Here is a 21,385-nt window from a genome sequence, read left to right as displayed (position 1 = left end):
GAGCGGCCCTAGGTTTTTTCAGCATGTAAGCCCATCCCCGAAATTACGCCCCCCCTCCCCCAACTTACTGGCGGTGGCGGCAACCATTGGGCCGCTCGCTGCGGAACAAGGGGGTACTTGGTATTCTAGCGAGATTTCGTGAGATTTCTGCGAGAACTCGCGAGAATACCAAGTACTTCCTTGTTCTGTGGTGAGCGACCCAACGGTCGCCGCCGCCGCCACTGCTGCTTTCAGTGCACCCAGCAAGGGCCTCAATAAAGAACCGGGCCTGGGCTAGATGGAATTTTGCTTTGTATTAAGGAGGCATTTACCAGCACTTTTACCCACTCAGCCAGTCTCCTTCTGGCCTGCCTAATCAGCCAGGATGGCAAGGGTCAAGGATACATGCTCACCCTTATTTCTCCACATCATCAGGCAAGACAGATTGAAAAGAATCCAATAAAATAGGACAAGCAGGGGCGCGGGTTACATCAATGGAACCTGCATCAACACTGGTGTCTTAAGTCGGAATGGATCTGAGAGACTTTATCTACAAATGACCTTGCAAACTCTTCACAACAAGCTGTCAAGTGGTCAGGGTCCTCCAACCCTAGAGAGGTTTAGAACCCCAGTGAGTCTAAACATGGCCAGTTAGTGATTGGTCCATGACAAAGGAACCGTAGATAGTTCCTCCACAATATTGTCACCATCATTTCTAAACAGAAGACTGAATCAATGGTATGTCCATCACAATGGGTGGGGCCAGAAACCACTTGGGACAGACTCATGGTTGTCATGGAGGCTATGAAATCCTGAGCTGCTCCTGACAGACTTGGCATGGATGTTGAAGTCCCCAGCACTTTTAGCTGCTAAGACTCCAACACCAGGCCCGAGACCACTCCAGCTAATTCAGGCAGGGAGACTGTTGAGCAGCAGGGTGGATGATATACCCACAGAATCCCTATTCTGTCCCGGCCACCCACCATTAGGTAGACACATTTGAAAGTGGCTGACAGTGGGATGGGACAACCGGTCAAGTGGATGGTATCACTATAGACCACTGCAACTCCTCATCCCTGGCCCCTGGGCTTCGCTTGCTGCTGCACACAGAAACCTGGTGGACAGAGCTGGGAAAAATTACCCCCTCCCCCCCACACATACACACCTGGTCCAACCAGGTCTCTGTGATACATGCCAAGTCAGCATGTAGTCCAGGATCAGCTCCTGGATGGCAGCTGTTTTACCATCGACTGACCTGGCATTAAAACAGCAGCAATTTCAGCTCGAGGGGGGGGGGGCTGCCAGACTATCCAGACTAGCTGTAGTTGATTTGGCTTGAGGGCAGCGAGAATCCTCTCACTTGAACCCCACTGTCTCCACCTCCCTCCTCCCCTCCTGCCTTGGATCAGCATTATAGGCCCTCCCCTGCCCCCAGAACCCCCCTCCCTGCACTTCATAACACATCCTCTCAGTTGTTGTTATTTTATTTTCACCTGTTATCAGGCTATGTTCTTTTAATGTTGCACATTTCGGATCTGAGTTAAAAGTGAACCAGCCCCTTTCTCCCCCTGTAATAATTCAATCTTCCTTCCTACCTACCCTCAGTTTCAAACAACCCCTTCCCTTTAGAGCCCTTCACAGCATTCAGCCCCTATATAGAAAAAACAGTTCCTCTTTCACAGTTATACCTCTGCGCTAACAGCCTCACAAATCCCACTGGAATCTCGATCACATCTTGGGTGGAAATAGCGTTGTCTGCACACTCTAAGCTGGACTTTTCCCTGGACGGGTTGGCCATAGGTATATCTAAGAGGAAAGCAATAAACCAATGAAATTAGGGGAGGGGTAAAAGCTTAGGTTTCAGGTTATATCTTAGCAAGCTCAGAGAACCTTAGAAATAAGGAGAACTTGGTATGTTCTGCTCTCCAAAGATTTGACAATGCACAGAATTAAACCTTATCTGTCTTGTAACAGAGGTATTGTTCCTCTAAGTAAGAATTCTGCATATGCATCAATCTCACCTTCAGTTCTGAATTTCTAGCATTCCAGAGAGCAAGAAAACTAAACCCATACATACCTATGAAGTCTTAGGTTGTGCTATGTTCACTTTCCTTTGGTCATTTTGGTCATTTTACCAGACTCCTTTCTTTGCATCCCTTAACACTATTTCTAAATCTCATCTGATATTTTAAGTTGCTGTACTGTAAGAAATTTGAAATTAAGTTATATTGGGGGCAATACCAACCCCATCTAGTAGCTACACTTCTGCCTGAATCCAAAATTCATTAAAAACCATTTCCAAAGAGTCCTGGAAATAGGTCTTTTTTCTTCTATGAGCATTTGATATAAAGTTGAGCATAATCAAGGAATATCTTTGAACTCCTCGTTACAAACTCAAACCTTCCAGGATGGCTAGCTTGTGGTATTGGAATTCACTTCAATATTGAAAGGCCCTGAGCTGAAAATGCTTCCTCTGCAGCCAAAACCAACATTTATTCATGTGGTCCATCCAAAGTAGAAGTTAAAATAATTACTAGATGGGTCAATATTGCTGTCTCAATCACCCAAGGTTGCCACAGGGACTTACCGAGCACAAATTTCCAATTCAAATTCTTCATCGAAAGCAGAGATCCTCTGGGGTGCTTTTATAATCACCTCAAATGTTGGTAGTACTGATGGGAAAAGTCACATATTAAATTTTCTAACTTGGTCAAATAATAAATTGAGCGTACAGTAAGAAATGCAACAAGGGCATAGAGGAGATGAATGATTTACTGAAGCTTAATATTAAACTTTCATTCTCAAGAATGAAGAGGAGTAATTTTCAGATTTTTCTCCCTATTGCAGAGAAAACAAGTATTTCTGTGCATTGCTCACCCAGTAATTGCACAATCTGAGCTGTTCTGGGTAATCATTTTGCAGAGAAACACACAAGTTGTCTTTACACTTTTATACTGAAAACATTTTTCCTTGTATGTATTTTTTGTGCAAGTTTGTTGTCTTTGGCAGAGAAAACAGCAACCTTGCATAACAAAATTCTTACACAGTAAATAACATCCTTGACAACAAATCAATATGTCCATTTTGTGTGTTCAAGATTGCTGTTTGGGTGTAAAGATATTTTGCACAAGACTTTTTGTTGTGCAAGATTGCCTTATTGTGCACAGAAAATACCAGTCTTACACAATCCCTCCTCTACAAGTGGCTAGCTGGAAGCAGTGTTATGGTGCTTCCATAACACACACACCACAAAACACAATATACATTTCTGCACAGAGTAATTTTCTGAAACACTTTGAGATATGTGAGTACAGGGAAAAGACTGCACATTTGTGCTATTGTATTATTAATCCAAACAGGAGCCTCCGGTGGCCTAGTGGATAAAAGCCTTGTGACTTGAAGGTTGGGTTGCTGACCTGAAGGCTGCCAGGTTCGAATCCCACCCGGGGAGAGCATGGATGAGCTCCCTCTATCAGCTCCAGCTCCATGCGGGGACATGAGAGAAGCCTCCCACAAAACATGAAAAACATCCGGGCGTCCCCTGGACAACGTCCTTGCAGACGGCCAATTCTCTCACTCCAGAAGCAACTCCGGTTGCTCCTGACATAAAAAAAAATTAATCCAAACTAGATTCCCCTATGTGCTGAAAAACCCATTTTTCAGTGGAAGAAAATGAATAAGCTTCATCCTGCTCAACACTAGAATATAACCCATAAAGAATATCAAAATGAAATCAGATGAATGATTTTTGGATGATATGTTTAGAATATATTATAAACTTTCAGATATATTTGTCATAGTTGTGGATCAGTCACTTGCTATCTCTTATTAGTCCTTTTCAGATATTACTTTGGATTAGTTCTCCATGGTTCCCAAGGCTGCCAAAGCAATCTCGCTACAAGCTGCAGGAGAGGACATCTTCTCTGGCAACCACAGTTCCTGGGGAGAACAGGGAGTAGGGCTATAAAAAAGGGTCAATGAGGGCTCATGAAAGCTATGGTCAATCTTATTTTCCAAGATTCTCCATCACATGATGCATCTTCCCCACTTGGATGTAGGAAATCTCACTAGGGATACTGTTCAACTGTGAAATTATTTAGGAGGCCAAATTCTTTTCAGCCTATGGTCTCTCTGTCCCATTCCTCCTATGCACAGATTTGTTATATTTCATGTATTTGGTCACTTTAGCGATTCACACAATCCAGTTTTGCAGCACAGTGACAAGAGCAGATTGAAGGCAAAGGTATTTTTTTGCCAAAACAAAATATGGACATGGATATCAGTTTCACAGGCAAATGTCATATTGATACTCACCATATTCATCTATCATGAACCAATGATAAGTGCTAGAACCTGGTTTACTCTCCACTACAATCTGATAGCTTCCCAGCCTTGTGTCCTGAATGGTCTGGAACTCAAGTTGAAGAATTTCATGGGAAGGGGACTGGTTTAGCCACTGAGCAACACGGTTTCCTTGAGGATCCTGCAAGGCAGGGGAATGTAAGTGTTCTATTTACAGAAGAGTATATTGCACATCCTAGTGGAAAACCACCATATATACAACAGAGAGACCTTTGGTGAGAGAGGGCTCTGTTTACCACAGGCATTTGTCTCTGTGCCCAAAGAGCTCAAAGAGCCTTGAAAGTTTATATAATGCCTGGCAAAAGCAGCCCAATATGTTATTCCAATTTTGCATTTCACAAGATAACAGTGTGACATTATTTTTCCCCCAAGAAAACATCAGAGTTCATGGGCCCCACCTTTGGCACATGAGAGAACAGCAAGGGAGTGAGTTTTCTGCCCATTTCTACAAACAACAGTAAAAATGACCTGTTTTTAAAAACTGCTCCCAAAGTTTCTATAGTACATAGATTGACTAATGCTTGTACAGAAGCCTAAATAATACTCCGAAAGCACAAGATCCTATATGATCTTGGAAACTACACTGATTTAGGACTAGTTACCACTTGGTTTGTGGACAACCAAGGAATGATGGTATAAGCCAGGGGTCCCCAAACTAAGGCCCTTGGGCCAAATTTGTCCATTCAAGGTCATTCACCAAGCCCCTGCCCTAAACCTTTGTGTGCCTTCAAGTAGTTTCAGACATAGGAAGACCCTAAGTATCTCCCTAAGTGTGAAACAACCTGAAGGCACACAACAACAATTGTAATTAATTTGACTGTCTCAGCAGCCAAAAGCAGGCCCACACTTCCCATTGAAATACTGGTAAGTTTATGTTGGTTAAGATTGTGACAGGTTCTCCACGCCCCTTGCCAGGAGCCCATGGATTTGCCACAATGCCGGGCAAATCCATGAGCCTTTATGATGAGGTCCTAAATGAAACGTAGATGCTTTCCTCTGTTACAAAACATCTTTTGCATGTATTGATTTCAATAAATATTAAACTAATTACATGTGACAGTCTCAATAACAAAATATTATTTTGAGATTACAGATGGCTCCTGCCCCACCTTAGAAATACCATCATGGTGCAGAAAATCAGCATTTATATTAGTGACGCAAAGATGAGGAAATATGCCCCACAAGGCATATGCTCCTACGAACATGCACCAAGCATAGTTAATTGGAGTTGTAAATAGTAGCAAACATTTGCTTATAGTGTGCAATAGATGGTATCTGAGCCCAATGCGAAATTTAGGTAGGGATGCACCTATCTCTTATCTTCCATTAATCAGAACCCTCATGTGTTTTCACTATCAACCAGTATTTGGTAGTGCTAGGAGTCCACTTAAAAAGAGAATATGAGGAACCTTTTTTTTTCGTGTCCAGAAGCAACCTCTGGAGTGAGAGAATTGGCCGTCTGCAAGGACGTTGCCCAGGGGACGTTGCCCGGATGTTTTTGATGTTTTACCATCCTTGTGGGAGGCTTCTCTCATGTCCCCACATGGAGCTGGAGCTGATAGAGGGAGCTCATCCACGCTCTCCCCGGGTGGGATTCGAACCTGGCAGCCTTCAGGTCAGCAACCCAACCTTCAAGTCACAAGGCTATTATCCCCTAGGCCATCGGAGGCTCCTGGTAACTATCCCAGAACAAACAGACTCCGTCCAGACAAAGTACTATGAATAAGAATGCAGACAAATATCTATTTTAAGCAGCTGCTTCTCTTACCTGGATATATATCCGTACATACTGGAAAGCAAAGAAAGAAAAAGATGTGCATTAGATTTGAAAGACCAAATCAGAAAAAGTATGATGTCTTAAAAATCTCAATTGCGTGGCACCCAGTTTCACTCACCTCGCTTTTCACTGGCCTAAAATCTGTATCTAGAGTAACGATTCTGAATAGTACTGGAAAGGAAAGGACAGAGGGAAAACATACAGTTTACTTTATATTATTTTAATATGGCAAATTTAATATCACATTTCTATGGAACCTTTGCTGGCAGCAATATCTGAAGAAAATTATATCCTAATTAGTCGTAAGATAAATAACTAGTTGAAAGTATCTGTTCTTGCCAACTTTTATATACAGTAGAGTCTCACTTATCCAACACTCGCTTATCCAACGTTCTGGATTATCCAACGCATTTTTGTAGTCAATGTTTTCAATATATCATGATATTTTGGTGCTAAATTCATAAATACAGTAATTACTATATAGCATCTGCCAAATGTGTTGTCTAACATGATGTTTTGGTGCTTCATTTGTAAAATCATAACCTAATTTGATGTTTAATAGGCTTTTCCTTAATGCCTCCTTATTATCCAACATATTCGCTTATCCAACATTCTGCCGGCCCGTTTATGTTGGATAAGTGAGACTCTACTGTATATATAGTCATGAACTGGGATCATTAGGTGGTGATTTTAATATTAAAATGTGTCCGTGTGTTATTACCAACTGATGCTAAAAAACTAACTAAAGCAGCTCATAGGATTAGGCTCTGGGGAGCAGGGAGCAAAATAGCCAGATTTCCTTTGCTAGATCAGAAAGACAGAAATCAGATGTGATAACGAAATAGGAAAATACAATCCCATAACAGTAGTATTGTTTTCAACGAGGAGTAGATTTTCATTCAATCTGTTCTTGATTTAGCTAAGGAGATCCACACCAGGGAAGCTTTCTTCATAACTGGATCAGGATAAGATGCATGGGGGTTCACCCATACTGTGGAATTAATGCAGTTTGACACCAGTTTAACTGCCATGGATAAGTACTATGAAATCATGGGAGTTGGTGAGATACCAGCATTCTTTGGCAGAGACTAAAAACAGTTTAAAACTAACTCCTGTGATTCCATGACAAACGGCATGAATGCTACAGTGTAGCTTCGTTCTCTTTTGGTTTTTGAGCCATTGGGAAGGGCAGCTGTCTAACCTGTATAGTAAAAAGGAAGAGTTGGGTGAGTTTGATGTGCCCTACAGGCAACCCAAGGTCTTGCTTGGGCCCAGGACATGAACATGGCCAACTCTTTCCCCAAACTCATTGAACTGAAGTATCAGGAGATTCTGGAAAGAGTGATGTGTATGTAATAATAATAATAATAATAATAATAATAATAATAATAATAATAATAATAATAATAATGATAATAATGATAATAATAATAATTTTATTACTTGGCTCTCCCTGCAGCTCAATCTGGTAAGATGGTTCTCCCTTCAAACATAAGCATCTCCAGTCATTCACTACAGAGGCTAGGGCTGCTCCTTAAGCCAGTTCCTTGCTTATCTCTAATCAATTTTAAGGTTTTTAACCGTTAATTTTTAATTAATACCATTGATTGTTAATTCTATTTTAATTTTTGTATATTTTTATTTTAAATTGTATTGAAATGCTTTTCACATAAGCCGCTTTGAGTCTCTTTTGTGTAAAGAAAAACCGAGGTATTATTATTAATAATAATATCTCTGAGTGATTCTGCCCACTTTAAAAAATAGTCACTGTTGAATGTTTTTAGGTTGCATGTTTTTATGTTGAATGTTTTTATGTTGAATGTTTTTATATTGTGGAATGATATTTTAAATTGTAAGTCGCTCGGAGCACTCTGGTGGAGAGCGACTAATTAAGAAATAAAGTGAAGTGAAGTGAAGTGATAAGGAACATGTGGCTTTCCAGATCTTGCTGGACTACAACTCTACGCATACATTATTTTTGGTTCTAGTTAGAGTCAGAAAGAATTGCTTTCTGAGAATATATGGCAAGCTCCTGGCCCATTTTCAAAGGATTTTGGGAAAATTTGGCATTAGTCCCAATTCAGACAAAAAGGGATTGAGTTGCAGGCTGCTTGTTGTTGTCCCTGTTTATTGAATTGTCCCTGTTTATTGGATTCTTTTCAACTTGTGCAGCCGAAGGACGTGGACAAGATCTTGGGAGAAAGGGGTGCCAGGAGCTATTTTCCTCCCCCTCCTCCTGGTGCGTAATTTATATGTGCCAGGAGAGGGCCGGCAGAAGGGAAATGCTGGTCAGATAAGTAATTTTTTTTAAAAGGATGTTTTAAAAGATTTTGGGAGGGGGTGAGGGCTGTCTTGGGTTTTTTGGGCTCCAGGAGCCCCAAAATTTCAAGGAAACTGTGTGGATTGGGACTGGAAGTCACACAACACGATCCCCACAGCGCCCACAGTTGGAAAGACCCGGGTCTTTCCAGGTGTCAAATTAATTTGGAACAAAGCAGGGTTTTCCAAATTAATTTTCTTTTACTTGAGGTGTTGTTTGAACGCCCCAGGTAAAAATGCAGGTGCTTGCACATTTTAGGCACTGTGTGGATGTGCCTGCAGTTACAGTGGTATTGAGCTGCAATAATTCTACAGTGCAAATGCACCCCAAAACATGGAATAGATTTCTCCACTGATATGAAAACTATCTCTGGACACAAAGACTAACTTTATCATGATTACTCAATGCAGGATTTGTAATTATTCAAAATCTGAGAGGTCATTACTCAATAATAATTAAAAGCTTCTATTCATTCATTTCTAGAAATCCGGAAAATGCCTATGAGCCAGGGAAATTGAGAGTTTCTATTTGTTTTGTATTATCATCGCACATGGATAAGCAGTGACTAATGTAAACTATCTTTCACCCAAAGCTTTCTGCATTGTCTGCTTTGAGGGGTATACAAGGCATTCTTCACTTACCTTTCTGGCTAGGTTTGTAGATGGGCTTATCTGTCTGAACAAGTACAGTTGAGCTTGTGTTCCGTACAGCTACTGCCTTTCTTTCATAGATGTTAAATGAGTTGCCTTTGGCAGAAAGATGCAGAAATGCTAGTGCACTAGAAGTAGCCAAGGGAACCTGTTGATGAGGGAGGGGGGCACATAAAAAAATGGAAGTAGTAAGAAAAGAATACATATTTCTTTTTCACAGTGAAAATTAACACAAATTGGTACTTTTCTATGAGGATTATGGAGTTTTATTTTTGTCAGGTGTGTTGTGGTAATCTCTGAGGGGTTAGACTCAATTTAACCCTCTCTGGGGGAGATTCCACCAAAATCAGCAGAGTAGCAAAAGCAAAGCTTTCAAATGCAACAGTTACTTACATGGGGAGAGCAAGAGAAGCCTTTAGGATTGCAATGGACTGCAGAGTCTCAATAAAAGTTCAAAAAGTATTTATTCAGGTAAAAAGAACTCCATTGTAGATAGAAAGGCTTGGGAGCTGTCTAGACTACTATAGACTGGTTTCTAAGGAAAAATAAGAAAGGAAAAATAACAAACATCTACATAGTTACATCTTGCCAGGAGAGATGGCAGGATGCTTCTTGTTCGCTTGAAGAACAAAGGGAGAAGAGAGAACCAAAATGGTTCGACCTCATGGTCCAGTTTATTGGGGCCATAAAAGACATACTGACCAATGGGAAGTTAGTGTCCCTGAAGATTCACATTTCTACTAACTTCAAAGTAAGGGATGTGACATAAACAGGATAGAGTAAAACACAGTAAAGCCTGTCTAGGCATGCTTTGGAAACAGGGAAAGGATTCCCTCAATCTAACTCTATCATCTATCTAACCACATTTGGACTTGAGTAGTCCAGGATGATTTCCCAACAAGATGATCAAGAGGCAAATCTCTCTTTCAAATGGGGTCATCCGATAGAAGCACATCTAACGTTTTAGCATTCTTGAAGGAGCTTGGATAAGACTGCATCGTTTCCAAACTTCCCCATTGAGGGTGGAGTGAAACTGACAGAAGGAAAAACAGGCATAAATTACAAGGATAGATTCTGCCTGGTAGTGAATGTCAATATTTATCCTTTACTAAGCTTCAGTCAGCATAGGAGGACTGCTTTCAGATGAAGTAAAATATTGTTTCATCATATGTGGAGAAAACAACTTGTCAAACAGCCTTTTGTACTTAGTTTTATTTGGTTTGTTATTTTCTGCCAAAGAAAACTGGGAGGAATTTGATGGATATACCAACTCTGCCACTACCACTCCTTTCCTGGCACAAAGTTCAAATCAAACTTAACTCAGTCTTTGTTTTATTTAAAATGCAACTGATGTTGTTTTGGATTGTCTCATTTTTTCATGAAAAAGAATAAGGCAATTGTTTTAATCTACAATATGTGATTTATTGTTAGCTTGCTTCATCTTGCTCTTTCCTTTTGAGGACATCAGAGTCTGATAAATGTTTTAATTCAACTCTCCACTTCCTCATGTTGCTGATGAACTGTCATCAGTCTGAAAAAGATGAGGAAGGAGGGAAAGCTCTCTTTCCTTCTCCTGTTTGGCCAAGGAAGGAGTAATTGGTGTAAGTTCCTCACCTATGCCTTTTCACTGGTTTCTAATCCAGTATTGATTTATGTATACATTTTGTGGTGGTGGTGGGGGGGGGGGGGGGTATGATTTTCTGTCAAACTGTTTTCAAATTATACATGGACTGCAGTCTGTTTGATTTTTATATTGGCCATCCGGAAATGTCCATATATGAAGTAATTTCTTTGGCTGCCTGAAGAATGTGTTTTGTGATGAATAAACATATGACCCTGCAAACTTCAGTCATTCTGCTGCGTTATTTTGTGATCCTAGGCCAAATTTCTTACAGTCATTGATTCTGCTCAGCTTCCTAGTTTTGCATTCCAATTTCTTGTTTTGGTGTATAATCGATTTCCTCTTGCACACCAGCATTTCAATTTCTTCTTCTTCTGTCTCTGTAGCTAGAATGTTAACTTAGATTATGGCTATAACAATGGGGTTTGCCTGAAATCTTATTGAAATCATTCACTCAGCCAGACTTGGACTGCTTTTCTACATCTCTCCTCAGTCTTAACTCCAATACATTTTTTCATTTCCTGAGTAAACCACTGTGTAATTACCTGACTCAGAATGTGCTATTCCTGTCTATGTTAGTTCACTCAGCCCAAACATTGCAAGGTTTATATGTTCTATTTCTTGTTTTGTTATGCCTAGCTTCCTTATTTGGAGGACCACATTTTGCGCACTTCTGATTCAACACAAATGGAAATAATTGTGAATTGTAAATTATTATTATTCCCTGCTTACATTACAGGGTAATTATGAAAGGAAATATAAGTATAACAAAAGATTATGTACCGTAAAATTGAAACATTGGGAGAAGTGGGGTTCAGTCACAGTGCCCTCCCATAAAAGATATCTTTCTGTGTTGTACTCCAGTGTCACATTCACAGTTATTGCCTCATTGATGTCCTGGAGATGTAAATAGGCCTCATTGGAAATGCCACTCTCCACAACTGCAGGTGCGATCAGGACATATTGGCTGCGATGAGAGAGGAGGCAAAGTCAGCACTGAAATGCATTAGCTCAGACTTTACAGAAATGTCAATATTTGCATTTTAAAAATGTATACCTATTCTACAAGTTCCTTAAAGGGCATGTTATGAGTCACAATAATATCATGTTGCTGTTATATCTTTTATTGTAGCATCCTCACTTTGGGGAAATGTTAGTGAATGAAGAAAGCTCTTGCATTTATTTCTATTTCTAGACAAGCCAGTTATAAAGCTTACATGTGAGAGAAACAATAAAGAGTGATATGACAGACAGTTGACCACTTCTGGATTCATCCCAAAAAGAATTTAAGAGCCAGGTTTGACTGAATACGGTACAGTAGAGTCTCACTTATCCAAGCCTCACTTATCCAAGCCTCTGGATTATCCAAGCCATTTTTGTAGTCAATGTTTTCAATATATCATGATATTTTGGTGCTAAATTCATAAATACAGTAATTACAACATAACATTACTGCGTATTGAACTACCTTTTCTGTCAAATTTGTTGTATAACATGATGTTTTGGTGCTTAATTTGTAAAATCATAACCTAATTTGATGTGTAATAGGCTTTTCCTTAATCCCTCCTTATTATCCAAGATATTCGCTTATCCAAGCTTCTGCCGGCTCATTTAGCTTGGATAAGTGACACTACTGTAACTGCTGTCACAGTGATATAACAATACAATCTCTACTGAACGATTTGGAATAACTACCCACTCTACTTAGTCAGAATCATAATGGCCAATTCAGACTATTCCTTCATTAAATCATATCATAAACAGTCATCATAGAATCATAGAGTTGGAAGAGACCTCATGGGCCATCCAGTCCAACCCCCTGCCAAGAAGCAGGAAAATCGGATTCAAATCACATTCTGAGCTGAGTGATACACAGAGTGATCTGGCAATCAACTCTGTGACATGAGCTGCAAGAAAGCAAAAGACATTATTTGAAGATTAGATTATTTTATCAAAGTGGTTTCCTGACATCTGTCAATGCTCATTTGATTTCTTGTTTGCTTCTTGGGAACCAAGTCCATCGGGAAACCATCAAGACTTCCTATATTCTATGAAGATTCATAGAACAAAAGGACAGTTCCACCCTTGAGTTGTTTTCCACATTCACAACAAGAATGAACCCCAAAAAGTTGTTCCAGGAAAATCCAGCTACATATGTTAAATCTGAACCAAAAAAAGTCCCCAGATTTTAGTATCTTCAACTTTACTAGCAACTCCAATACCTTTGGAAGTGACTTGGATGCATCTACACTGAAGAAGTAATGCAGTTTGACATCACTTTAATTGCCATGACACATGCTATAGAATCTTGGGAGTTGTAATCTTACAAGGTCTTTAGCCTTCTCTGCTAAAGAGTACTGATGCTTCACCAAATTATAAATCCCAGAAATCCATAACACTGAGCCATAGCAGCTGAAGTGGTGTCAAACTGCATTAATTCTATAGTATAGATCAAAGTTTCTTAATATGTAGATCGCGACCCCAAATGGGGCAAAGTTAACTGAATATGGGGTTGCAAAAATTTTGGAAAGACAAAAAGGTTTCTCAATGTCACCTAGTAGCCGATTTAGAAATTTACATGACTCTGTTACATCTCTGACATTGTTTATTTAATGCTTAGACCATAGATCTTTCACATACAGGACAAACACATAAATACATAAAAACCAGATTATTAAATATGATATGAAATACACAATTAAAATGCTACATAAATCAATGGTGAGATGCACACTTAAAATATTATATGAACTAGCTCTTGCATACTTAAAAATGAAGTAGAATTCAGTATTAAAACTTAAGCAAGAAACACTTTGGATATAAACAATCACACTATTATTAGGTAAACATGCAGCAAATGTTTCAGCTGTACTTCATAAAAATGAAAACCATTGCTGATTTTGCTTGAACATGCTCCTGCAGTATCAAATCTTCAGCCAAAATTTGATTCTTTATATAAAAATAAACAAGCACACTGGTAGAATGCAAACTAGCTTTCATCTTGTATAAATGGTAAAATTATATGCATACTAAAGAAATGTTTTAAAATAAAATTACTTATGATTATCAGTAAAGTTTTGATTTGTATAGTTATTTTATATGCTTATATGCCCAGGGTTGTGTGAAAAAGGATCATGAATGGGAAAAGATTAAGAAGGCCTAATGTTCCTTATTTCACCTAATGTTCCTTATTTCTTCTGAGGTAAAAAACAAAACAAACCTGAAGCCATTTCCCTTATACAGGGACAGTGCAGTTGGCTATTAGCCCTGGATTTTGGAAAAAAGCCCTTGGAGTCAAGCATCTTGACATTGAGCCAGTTAATTTTAATTAGAGATGCTTGAAAGAAGATTTAGGTAGAAGGAAAGGAGAGTTTGACTAAAGCTGGAATCTGGCAGGGGAAGTTTGTTGTCTCCAGATCATATCAAATACGAAACCTTGTAGTGTGCATATGGAATGTGGTCTCAGGGCCAAGGATCCTACTGGGGCCAAAAATTGTTGTGGGAAAGCAGGGAGGGAGGGAGGGAGGGAAGGAGGGAAGAAAAGAAAGAAAGAAAATAAATCTAAACTACAATGTGCATAGTGGGGAACTTTAACCTTCTCTTCTCTTGTCAGAAAGCCCCCACTCAGATCTCCTCTGAAAATAAAATCATACCCAGTGTTCTTTGAGGGGCAAAAGGTAGTCTGAGATTCTGGGAGGATGTCTTCTGAAATAGGTAGAAGGCAGTTCGCCAGGATTCTGGAGAGGAATTTCCCAGCAGAGGTTAAAAGGGAGATACCGCAATAGTTTCCACAGTCTGTTCTATCTCCCTTTATAAAAAGGGTGATGATAATATATGTTGGATCCCATTATCATTGTTATCAAACCAGTCTTGATGGTTCTTATTTTGGTATCCAATGATTTATTCACAGGCTGTAATGATAGTGGTCTTCAGTTTATTTCAATGTTCCTCAGCATTTTCATAGTGCTCCATGAGTAGATGACCTTTGAGTGTTGTTTGAAGAAAGGCCCGTTTAAAGGGCTCTTGAAAGGCTTGGGAGTTCATTTTGCATTGTATCTTTCTTCCTTGGATTCTGCGTTGAGGAAGCAATCTTGATGGCCATCAGGGATCTAACTGGATTTGGATATAAGCTTTTAATTGTGTTTCACGACTGTTGGTTTTACTACATTTTGTATTATATGTGGCATCCAATTCTGCCATTGTGTAAGACCGCTCTGTGTCCCCCTGGGGGACATTATTATTAAATAAATATTCATATTAAATATTTATTTATATATCAAATAAATAAATAAATAAATTGTGGTCTGTCCAGCAGGCATCAGTGCTTGTCATGGCTCTTGTGAGAAGTACATCATGGTAGTTTCTGGCACATATAATTATATAGTCTAAGAGGTGCCAATGCTTTGACCGGGAGTGCTTCCATGATGTCTTAAATTTATTTTTCTGGTGGAAGAGTGGGTTGGTGATGACAAGGTTGTGTTCTGCACATTTGGTGAGGAATAGGATGGCATTAGAGTTTCTGCTTCCAACCCTGTCTTTCCCCTATAGTTCCTGGCCACAGGTCAAAATCTCATCCAACTTTTGCATTAAAATTACCCAGGAGGATGATTTTGTCTTCCTTGGGTATCTTAAATAGGATGGTCTCCAGCTGACAGTAGAGTTTTTCCTTGATGTCTTTGTCAGCATCTAGTATTGGTGCATAGGCATGGTTGCATGCCGTTTTCAACAAGATTAATTTAGAGGATTGAGAGTAGCTCACTATACATCTATATTAAAACATCTCCACTCTAGTGCAATAATAGCAGTTCAAGAAGTTTGTTGTCTGTGTTGTCCAACAGTGTCCGTATGTTCCATATTCCAAAGCTCATTTGCCTTTTTGACCGCAAGTGGATGACCCCTCTGAATGAAGCAGTCCAGTCAGGGATAAATAAGAGAGGAAGACTATGTTATATTTCAAGCCCCCTTCCCATATGGGGTGAGCAGGGTAGATCCTAAATACAGCTGTTCAGTGGTGGATACAGCTGCCGGACTGCTCAACTGCCTTGAACCTTGAGTTAGAATGACTGAATCCATATTCACCACCCATATGCGTAGCTAGGAACTTCCAGATTTCACAGTCCTGCCCTCATTGCCATTCAACAATCACCATGAGATGTTTGTTGGTTTTGATTTGACTTGGAAGATACCTGTGCATGGATTTGTTTTATGTGTGGAGATCAGTGCACAGCGACTAATACACAGCCAGTGGCATGATGAACTCAATGATCAGTGACATTTTATCTGTTGAAGTCTTTGTCCACCATCATAGCCTGCTCTGCCATTGAGGTCTTATTTCTTTGGATCATGCTTGGTCCGAAGAACTATGGCCTTGCCTATGACCTTGTTGCCAAGGGACACCCCTCTGTGAATACATAACTCCTGATGGCTTTGCTCACAGGTTCTTTGGAACATGCAAGTTCCCTCACCATGACAAGATCAAGGGTCTGTACACTAGAGAATGAATGGGCAGCGGTGTGTGTGTGTGTGTGGGGGGGGGGGGGTAGGGGGGAATGACTTCCACTGATATTAATGGGAAGGGAATACATTTTTGGCATATTCATTTCATGGACAGGAAGGAATAAACCTTCCCCATGTGGTCATATGTGGTTACTATTACCTTTGTTTTAACTTCTGTTTTATCATCTTCTTGTGTTTTAAACTGTGTATATTGTTTAATGTATTTGTGCTGTTACTTTTGTAATGTTGTGAGCCGCCCCGAGTCCCCACGGGGAGATGGTGGCGGGGTATAAATAAAGTTTTATTATTATTATTATTATTATTATTATTATTATATCACTGTCGAATGTCCATACATTCACAGTTTTGACTAAGTAACAACAGCCTGTAGAGACCTGCACACTGACTATATAATGTGTTATGCAATTTTACGCTACTGGTTTTTTTATTGTTTCCAGTGGAAGCTGGTAGCTCCAGTTGAGTCGTGGCATGGATCCAGGAGATATTGGAAGTGTCACATTTATTTTAGGGGAAGAGATCAGCACTTTTCTTTTACAGTTAAACTAAAACCCAAAGTAATTTCATTGTTCATTGACATCTTAGAATGCTAAAAAGATGGTCATTATTTCCTCAGGAGCCTGATTAGTTTCATCCTACTAGCCCTCTTTTAAGCCTGTTTCATGGGGTACTGCAAATCAAAGTAGAAAGCTTTTATTCTGTTGGTAAGTTCTTTTAGATTTCTTGGCTCATAAATTTCCCCAGCTTTCATTTGAAGGGCGCAGGCTGTTGAGCAACCAGCTGCAACAAATCACTCTGACCAAGAGGTCATGAGTTCGAGGGCAGCTCGGAGCCCCGTGCTTGTCTTGTCTTTGTTCTATGTTAAGGCATTGAATGTTTGCCTTCTATGTGTAATGTGATCCGCCCTGAGTCCCCTTCGGGTGGAGAAGGGCGGAATATAAATACTGTAAATAAATAATAAATAAATTAAATGTGATTCAGCAAGGCAGTGCCACAGCAAAGAACGCAAACAAACGCAAATAGTCTGCCTATATACTGTTTTGCCAGGCCTCATCTGGAGTACTGCATTCAGCACTGGGATCCTCATTTTAAGAACAATACAGACAAGTTGGAATGGGTTCAGAGACAAGCAATGAGGATGATAACAGATATGGAGAACAAAACACAGCCTGGCAAGATAGAATGGTTGCAAAGGAAAACATGTATGATGTGAAGATAGCACTTGAATTGGGATGATTGGGGATCAAAAGGCATGATTTGCTTTGTTAGACAGGTGGTCCCTCACACTTCTCATGGTCCACGTGATGATGTCATAAATCAATGGAATTTATTTGAGTGTTGACTAAGGACCTCATCAGATGGATGAGGTCCCATGAGACAATTCACAACCCTCCATAACAAATTGGAGGAGCAATCCTGGTGCCCCACTCCCCACCTTGCCCAAAGCTGACACTTCCTCATCCCACATAGGGAAGCAGTGTTGTATGGTGCCCTCCTCCCCATGCTGGCCCCGTGGTTGACTATGGAACAAGGGAAACCTCCCATGTTCCAAGGGAAGCATCCTGGCAGCGTGGTAGGACACTTTCTCCACAGAGCCCCACTAGTAGTCGCCGTATATTGTGTGATAGGTGGTGTGGGGTTCTGAGGAGGAATCATAGAATCATAGAATAGTAGAGTTGGAAGAGACCTCATGGACCATCCAATCCAACCCTCCGCTAAGAAGCAGGAAATCGCATTCAAAGCACCCCCGACAGATGGCCATCCAGCCTCTGCTTAAAAGCCTCCAAAGAAGGAGCCTCCACCACAGTCCAGGGCAGAGAGTTCAACTGCCGAACAGCTCTCACAGTGAGGAAGTTCTTCCTGATGTTCAGGTGGAATCTCCTTTCCTGTAGTTTGAAGCCATTGTTCCGTGTCCTAGTCTGCAGGGCAGCAGAAAACAAGCTTGCTCCCTCCTCCCTATGACTTCCCCTCACATATTTGTACATGGCTATCATGTCTCCTCTCAGCCTTCTCTTCTGCAGGCTAAACATGCCCAGCTCTTTAAGCCGCTCCTCATAGGGCTTGTTCACCAGACCCTTAATCATTTTAGTCGCCCTCCTCTGGACACTTTCCAGCTTGTCAACATCTCCCTTCAACTGCGGTGCCCAAAATTGGACACAGTATTCCAGGTGTGGTCTGACCAAGGCAGAATAGAGGGGGAGCATGACTTCCCTGGATCTAGACGCTATACCCCTATTGATGCAGGCCAGAATCCCGTTGGCTTTTTTAGCTGCCGCATCACATTGTTGGCTCATGTTTAACTTGTTGTCCATGAGGACTCCAAGGTCTTTTTCGCACACACTGCTGTCAAGCCAGGCGTCCCAGGAAGTGTCCTGCCAGCATCATAGCACACTAAAATCACCTCATGTGATGAGATAGTTATCAAGTTTCCACTGATTAAATAGGTCTACTTTGGCTGTAGTAAATTGTGAAAATATAGGCTCAGATTTCTAATCTACATTGGACTTTCAGACACACCATGCACACATGGAATAGAGTCTGAGTTTCCCAAAAACGTTGATTTATCATTCAGGATAAGAAACTAGATTTAGGCCTTCATTTAAGGCAAACAAAAGTAGGGTTTCTTTTACACAATTGTTTATCTTTTTAAGCGTATGAACATCACCAGCACTTTAAAGATAAAGCAGAAAGACAAAACATAGGAATCTTCAATGAGTAAGTACTGTATATACTCGAGTATAAGCCTAGTTTTTCAGCCCTTTTTTTAAGACTGAAAAAGCCCCCCTCCCTTATATTCGGGTGAGGGTCCTGGTTGGCTTATATTTGGGTCAGCTTATACTTGAGTATATATGGTACATTTGTTATTTTTCGCTATTATTATTGGTATTATTACATTTATTATTTTTCTCAATTATTGTTGCTACTATTACATTTATTTTACTCTATTTTTATTATTATTATTAATACATTTAATATTTCACTCTGTGGCGCAGGCTGGAAAGCAAGCCAGCTGCAACAAATCAACAAATCACTCTGACCAAGAGGTCATGAGTTCGAGGCCAGCCTGCGTCTTGTCTCTGTCTCTGTTCTGTGTCATGACATTGAATGTTTGCCTTATATATGTAATGTGATCCGCCCTGAGTCCCCTTCGGGGTGAGAAGGGCGGAATATAAATGCTGTAAATAAATAAATAAATAAATAAATTTTGCTCTATTTATTACTACATGTGTTATTTTCCTGTATTTATTATTATTATTATTATTATTATTATTATTATTATTATTATTACATGTATTATTTTACTCTGTTATTACTTAAAAGATACATAAGCACATTTACATTGAAGAAGATGAGAATAAGGATTTGATCAGAGTTGGACAGTCTTATCTTAAATTTGAGCTTCATGTAAATATTCAAAAACATTTAACTTACTGATGCCTCAATTAATGTAATTTTATTGGTTCCTATTTTTATTTCTGAAATTTACCACCCTCGGCTTATACTGGAGTCAATGTTTTCCCAGTTTTTTTGTGATAAAATTAGGTGCCTCGGCTTATATTTGGGTCGGCTTATACTCGAGTATATACGGTATATCTGCCCTTTGAATTCATGGGGATGGGGAATGACTTCAGGATTAGGGATTCTGGCGTTAATAGTTCATACCATGAGCTACTCCACCCTTTAACGCAGACTTTTGCCCAGAAGTACATTCAATAGACCACAAGCTGCAAGAGTTTTTAGCTATTGATACTCCTAAGCTATTGAATCCCAAGCGAGCAAACAATCATGCATAAATGTGATTACTTACGGCTGTGAAGGTGTTGCAGTACTTAAATGAAAGAGTAGGGCCAGAAGAAAAATCCAGGAGCCCATCTTTGCAGTGGTGTGGGACCTGTGAAAGAGAATAAGCAGTGTCTTCTCTTTTAAGCTGCTTTGGACAACTTGCTCCTCCTCTTCTCCCTCTTCTTTTCCTTAAAAAAAACCCCAGGGGCTGGAGTCAGGAGGAACTTTGCATACTATCATTCTTTTCCCTTACTCTCAAGGTTATTATGTTGCACGTCTTTGGATTAGTTTCTGGAGATTCCTGTATTGCTTTCTCTCTCTTGAGTACGTCACAACTTACATCTGCATTCTCTGTCAAAAGCTTTCTCAACAGCTGAGCGTTCCAATGACTCAAACGCCCAACTTTTGTTCTCCTGATTTTGAGACAAGTACAGAAGAGCCAAAGTACACAAAACATGGTGTCCTTGTTTCGCTGGAAGACAATGAAGACAATAATTTCTTAGAGGATCAAAGAAAACCATTCCAAAGTCCTTAATACATTTGAATCATGTTACTCTGATGCCGTGAGTTTAGAGATGTAAGCAATTTCTTATAATGCCCCTGAGCCAGGATTTGTGCAAGTAATATGACGATTCTGCCCTCATCTGCTCATAGTTATAACTTTTTCTTACCATATGCATTTAAAATTGCTATGCCTGGCAATAGAATACAGGTCCTGCCTGCAGGCATACAGTTTAAAGATAAAAGACAGCATTCAGACTCCCAGGACCAGCAGAAGAATTTAAAAGAACAAAAACAGAAAGTCCTTGCTTGTAGACATGTATTCTGTAAATAAAGGCACACAAACATCCATAAAGAAGTGGAGGGGAAAAATAAAAAGGAGAATATTTTGCTCCAGAAACTAAACTGTCTCATATACCCACTTTGGAAAATAATAATAATAATAATAATAATAATAATAATAATAATAATAATAATCTTTATTTATACCCCACCACCATCTCCCCAACGGGGACTCGGGGCGGCTTACATGGGGCCATGCCCAGAACAATACAATATAACAGAATATAAAAAGAACAACAAATCATAACACATTGAACAATACAATAAATGATAATATACACTACATTACGCAAAATCGGGGATCACTTTTCTAAATCTAAATCTACCATAAATATCCATGTATAATTTGATCTCATGTGTTTGTCTGGACTAAAATTACAGATTTTGATATGATTCGTGGAAAATTTAGGCTTATTCCATAGAGAGGAGAACTCACTTTTGCCTCCCTGACTGTCACTGCAATTTCCCCACCCAGACATTCAAAAAGGCCAGTGGAGAAAGTAGAGGGTTGGAAAAGTGTTTCTTTGAGGTTCTCC

The 21,385-nt window shown here is 39.9% G+C and overlaps 1 protein-coding gene across 1 annotated transcript in view; it reads right to left on the bottom strand.

Annotated features, from left to right (window-relative positions):
• The window catches only part of LOC100559048 (ovostatin), a 60,077-nt gene extending 39,773 nt beyond the window's left edge, over positions 1-20,304 (bottom strand). Inside the window, exons 1-8 of the mRNA XM_062971380.1 lie at positions 20,032-20,304; positions 11,493-11,676; positions 9,080-9,236; positions 6,237-6,289; positions 6,110-6,130; positions 4,294-4,462; positions 2,567-2,651; positions 1,668-1,785 (exon numbers count right to left, since the gene is read on the bottom strand). Of these exons, the coding sequence (XP_062827450.1) occupies positions 1,668-1,785; positions 2,567-2,651; positions 4,294-4,462; positions 6,110-6,130; positions 6,237-6,289; positions 9,080-9,236; positions 11,493-11,676; positions 20,032-20,096 (852 nt within the window). The 5' untranslated portion in view covers positions 20,097-20,304. The remainder of the gene's footprint in view (positions 1-1,667; positions 1,786-2,566; positions 2,652-4,293; positions 4,463-6,109; positions 6,131-6,236; positions 6,290-9,079; positions 9,237-11,492; positions 11,677-20,031) is intronic.
• Positions 20,305-21,385: the final 1,081 nt, after the last annotated feature.

This window comes from Anolis carolinensis, chromosome 2, assembly GCF_035594765.1.
Source record: "Anolis carolinensis isolate JA03-04 chromosome 2, rAnoCar3.1.pri, whole genome shotgun sequence".
NCBI classification, from domain to species: domain Eukaryota; kingdom Metazoa; phylum Chordata; class Lepidosauria; order Squamata; family Dactyloidae; genus Anolis; species Anolis carolinensis.
The sequence above is the reverse complement of the archived record's forward strand: the minus strand, read 5'-3'. Positions and strand labels throughout refer to the sequence as shown.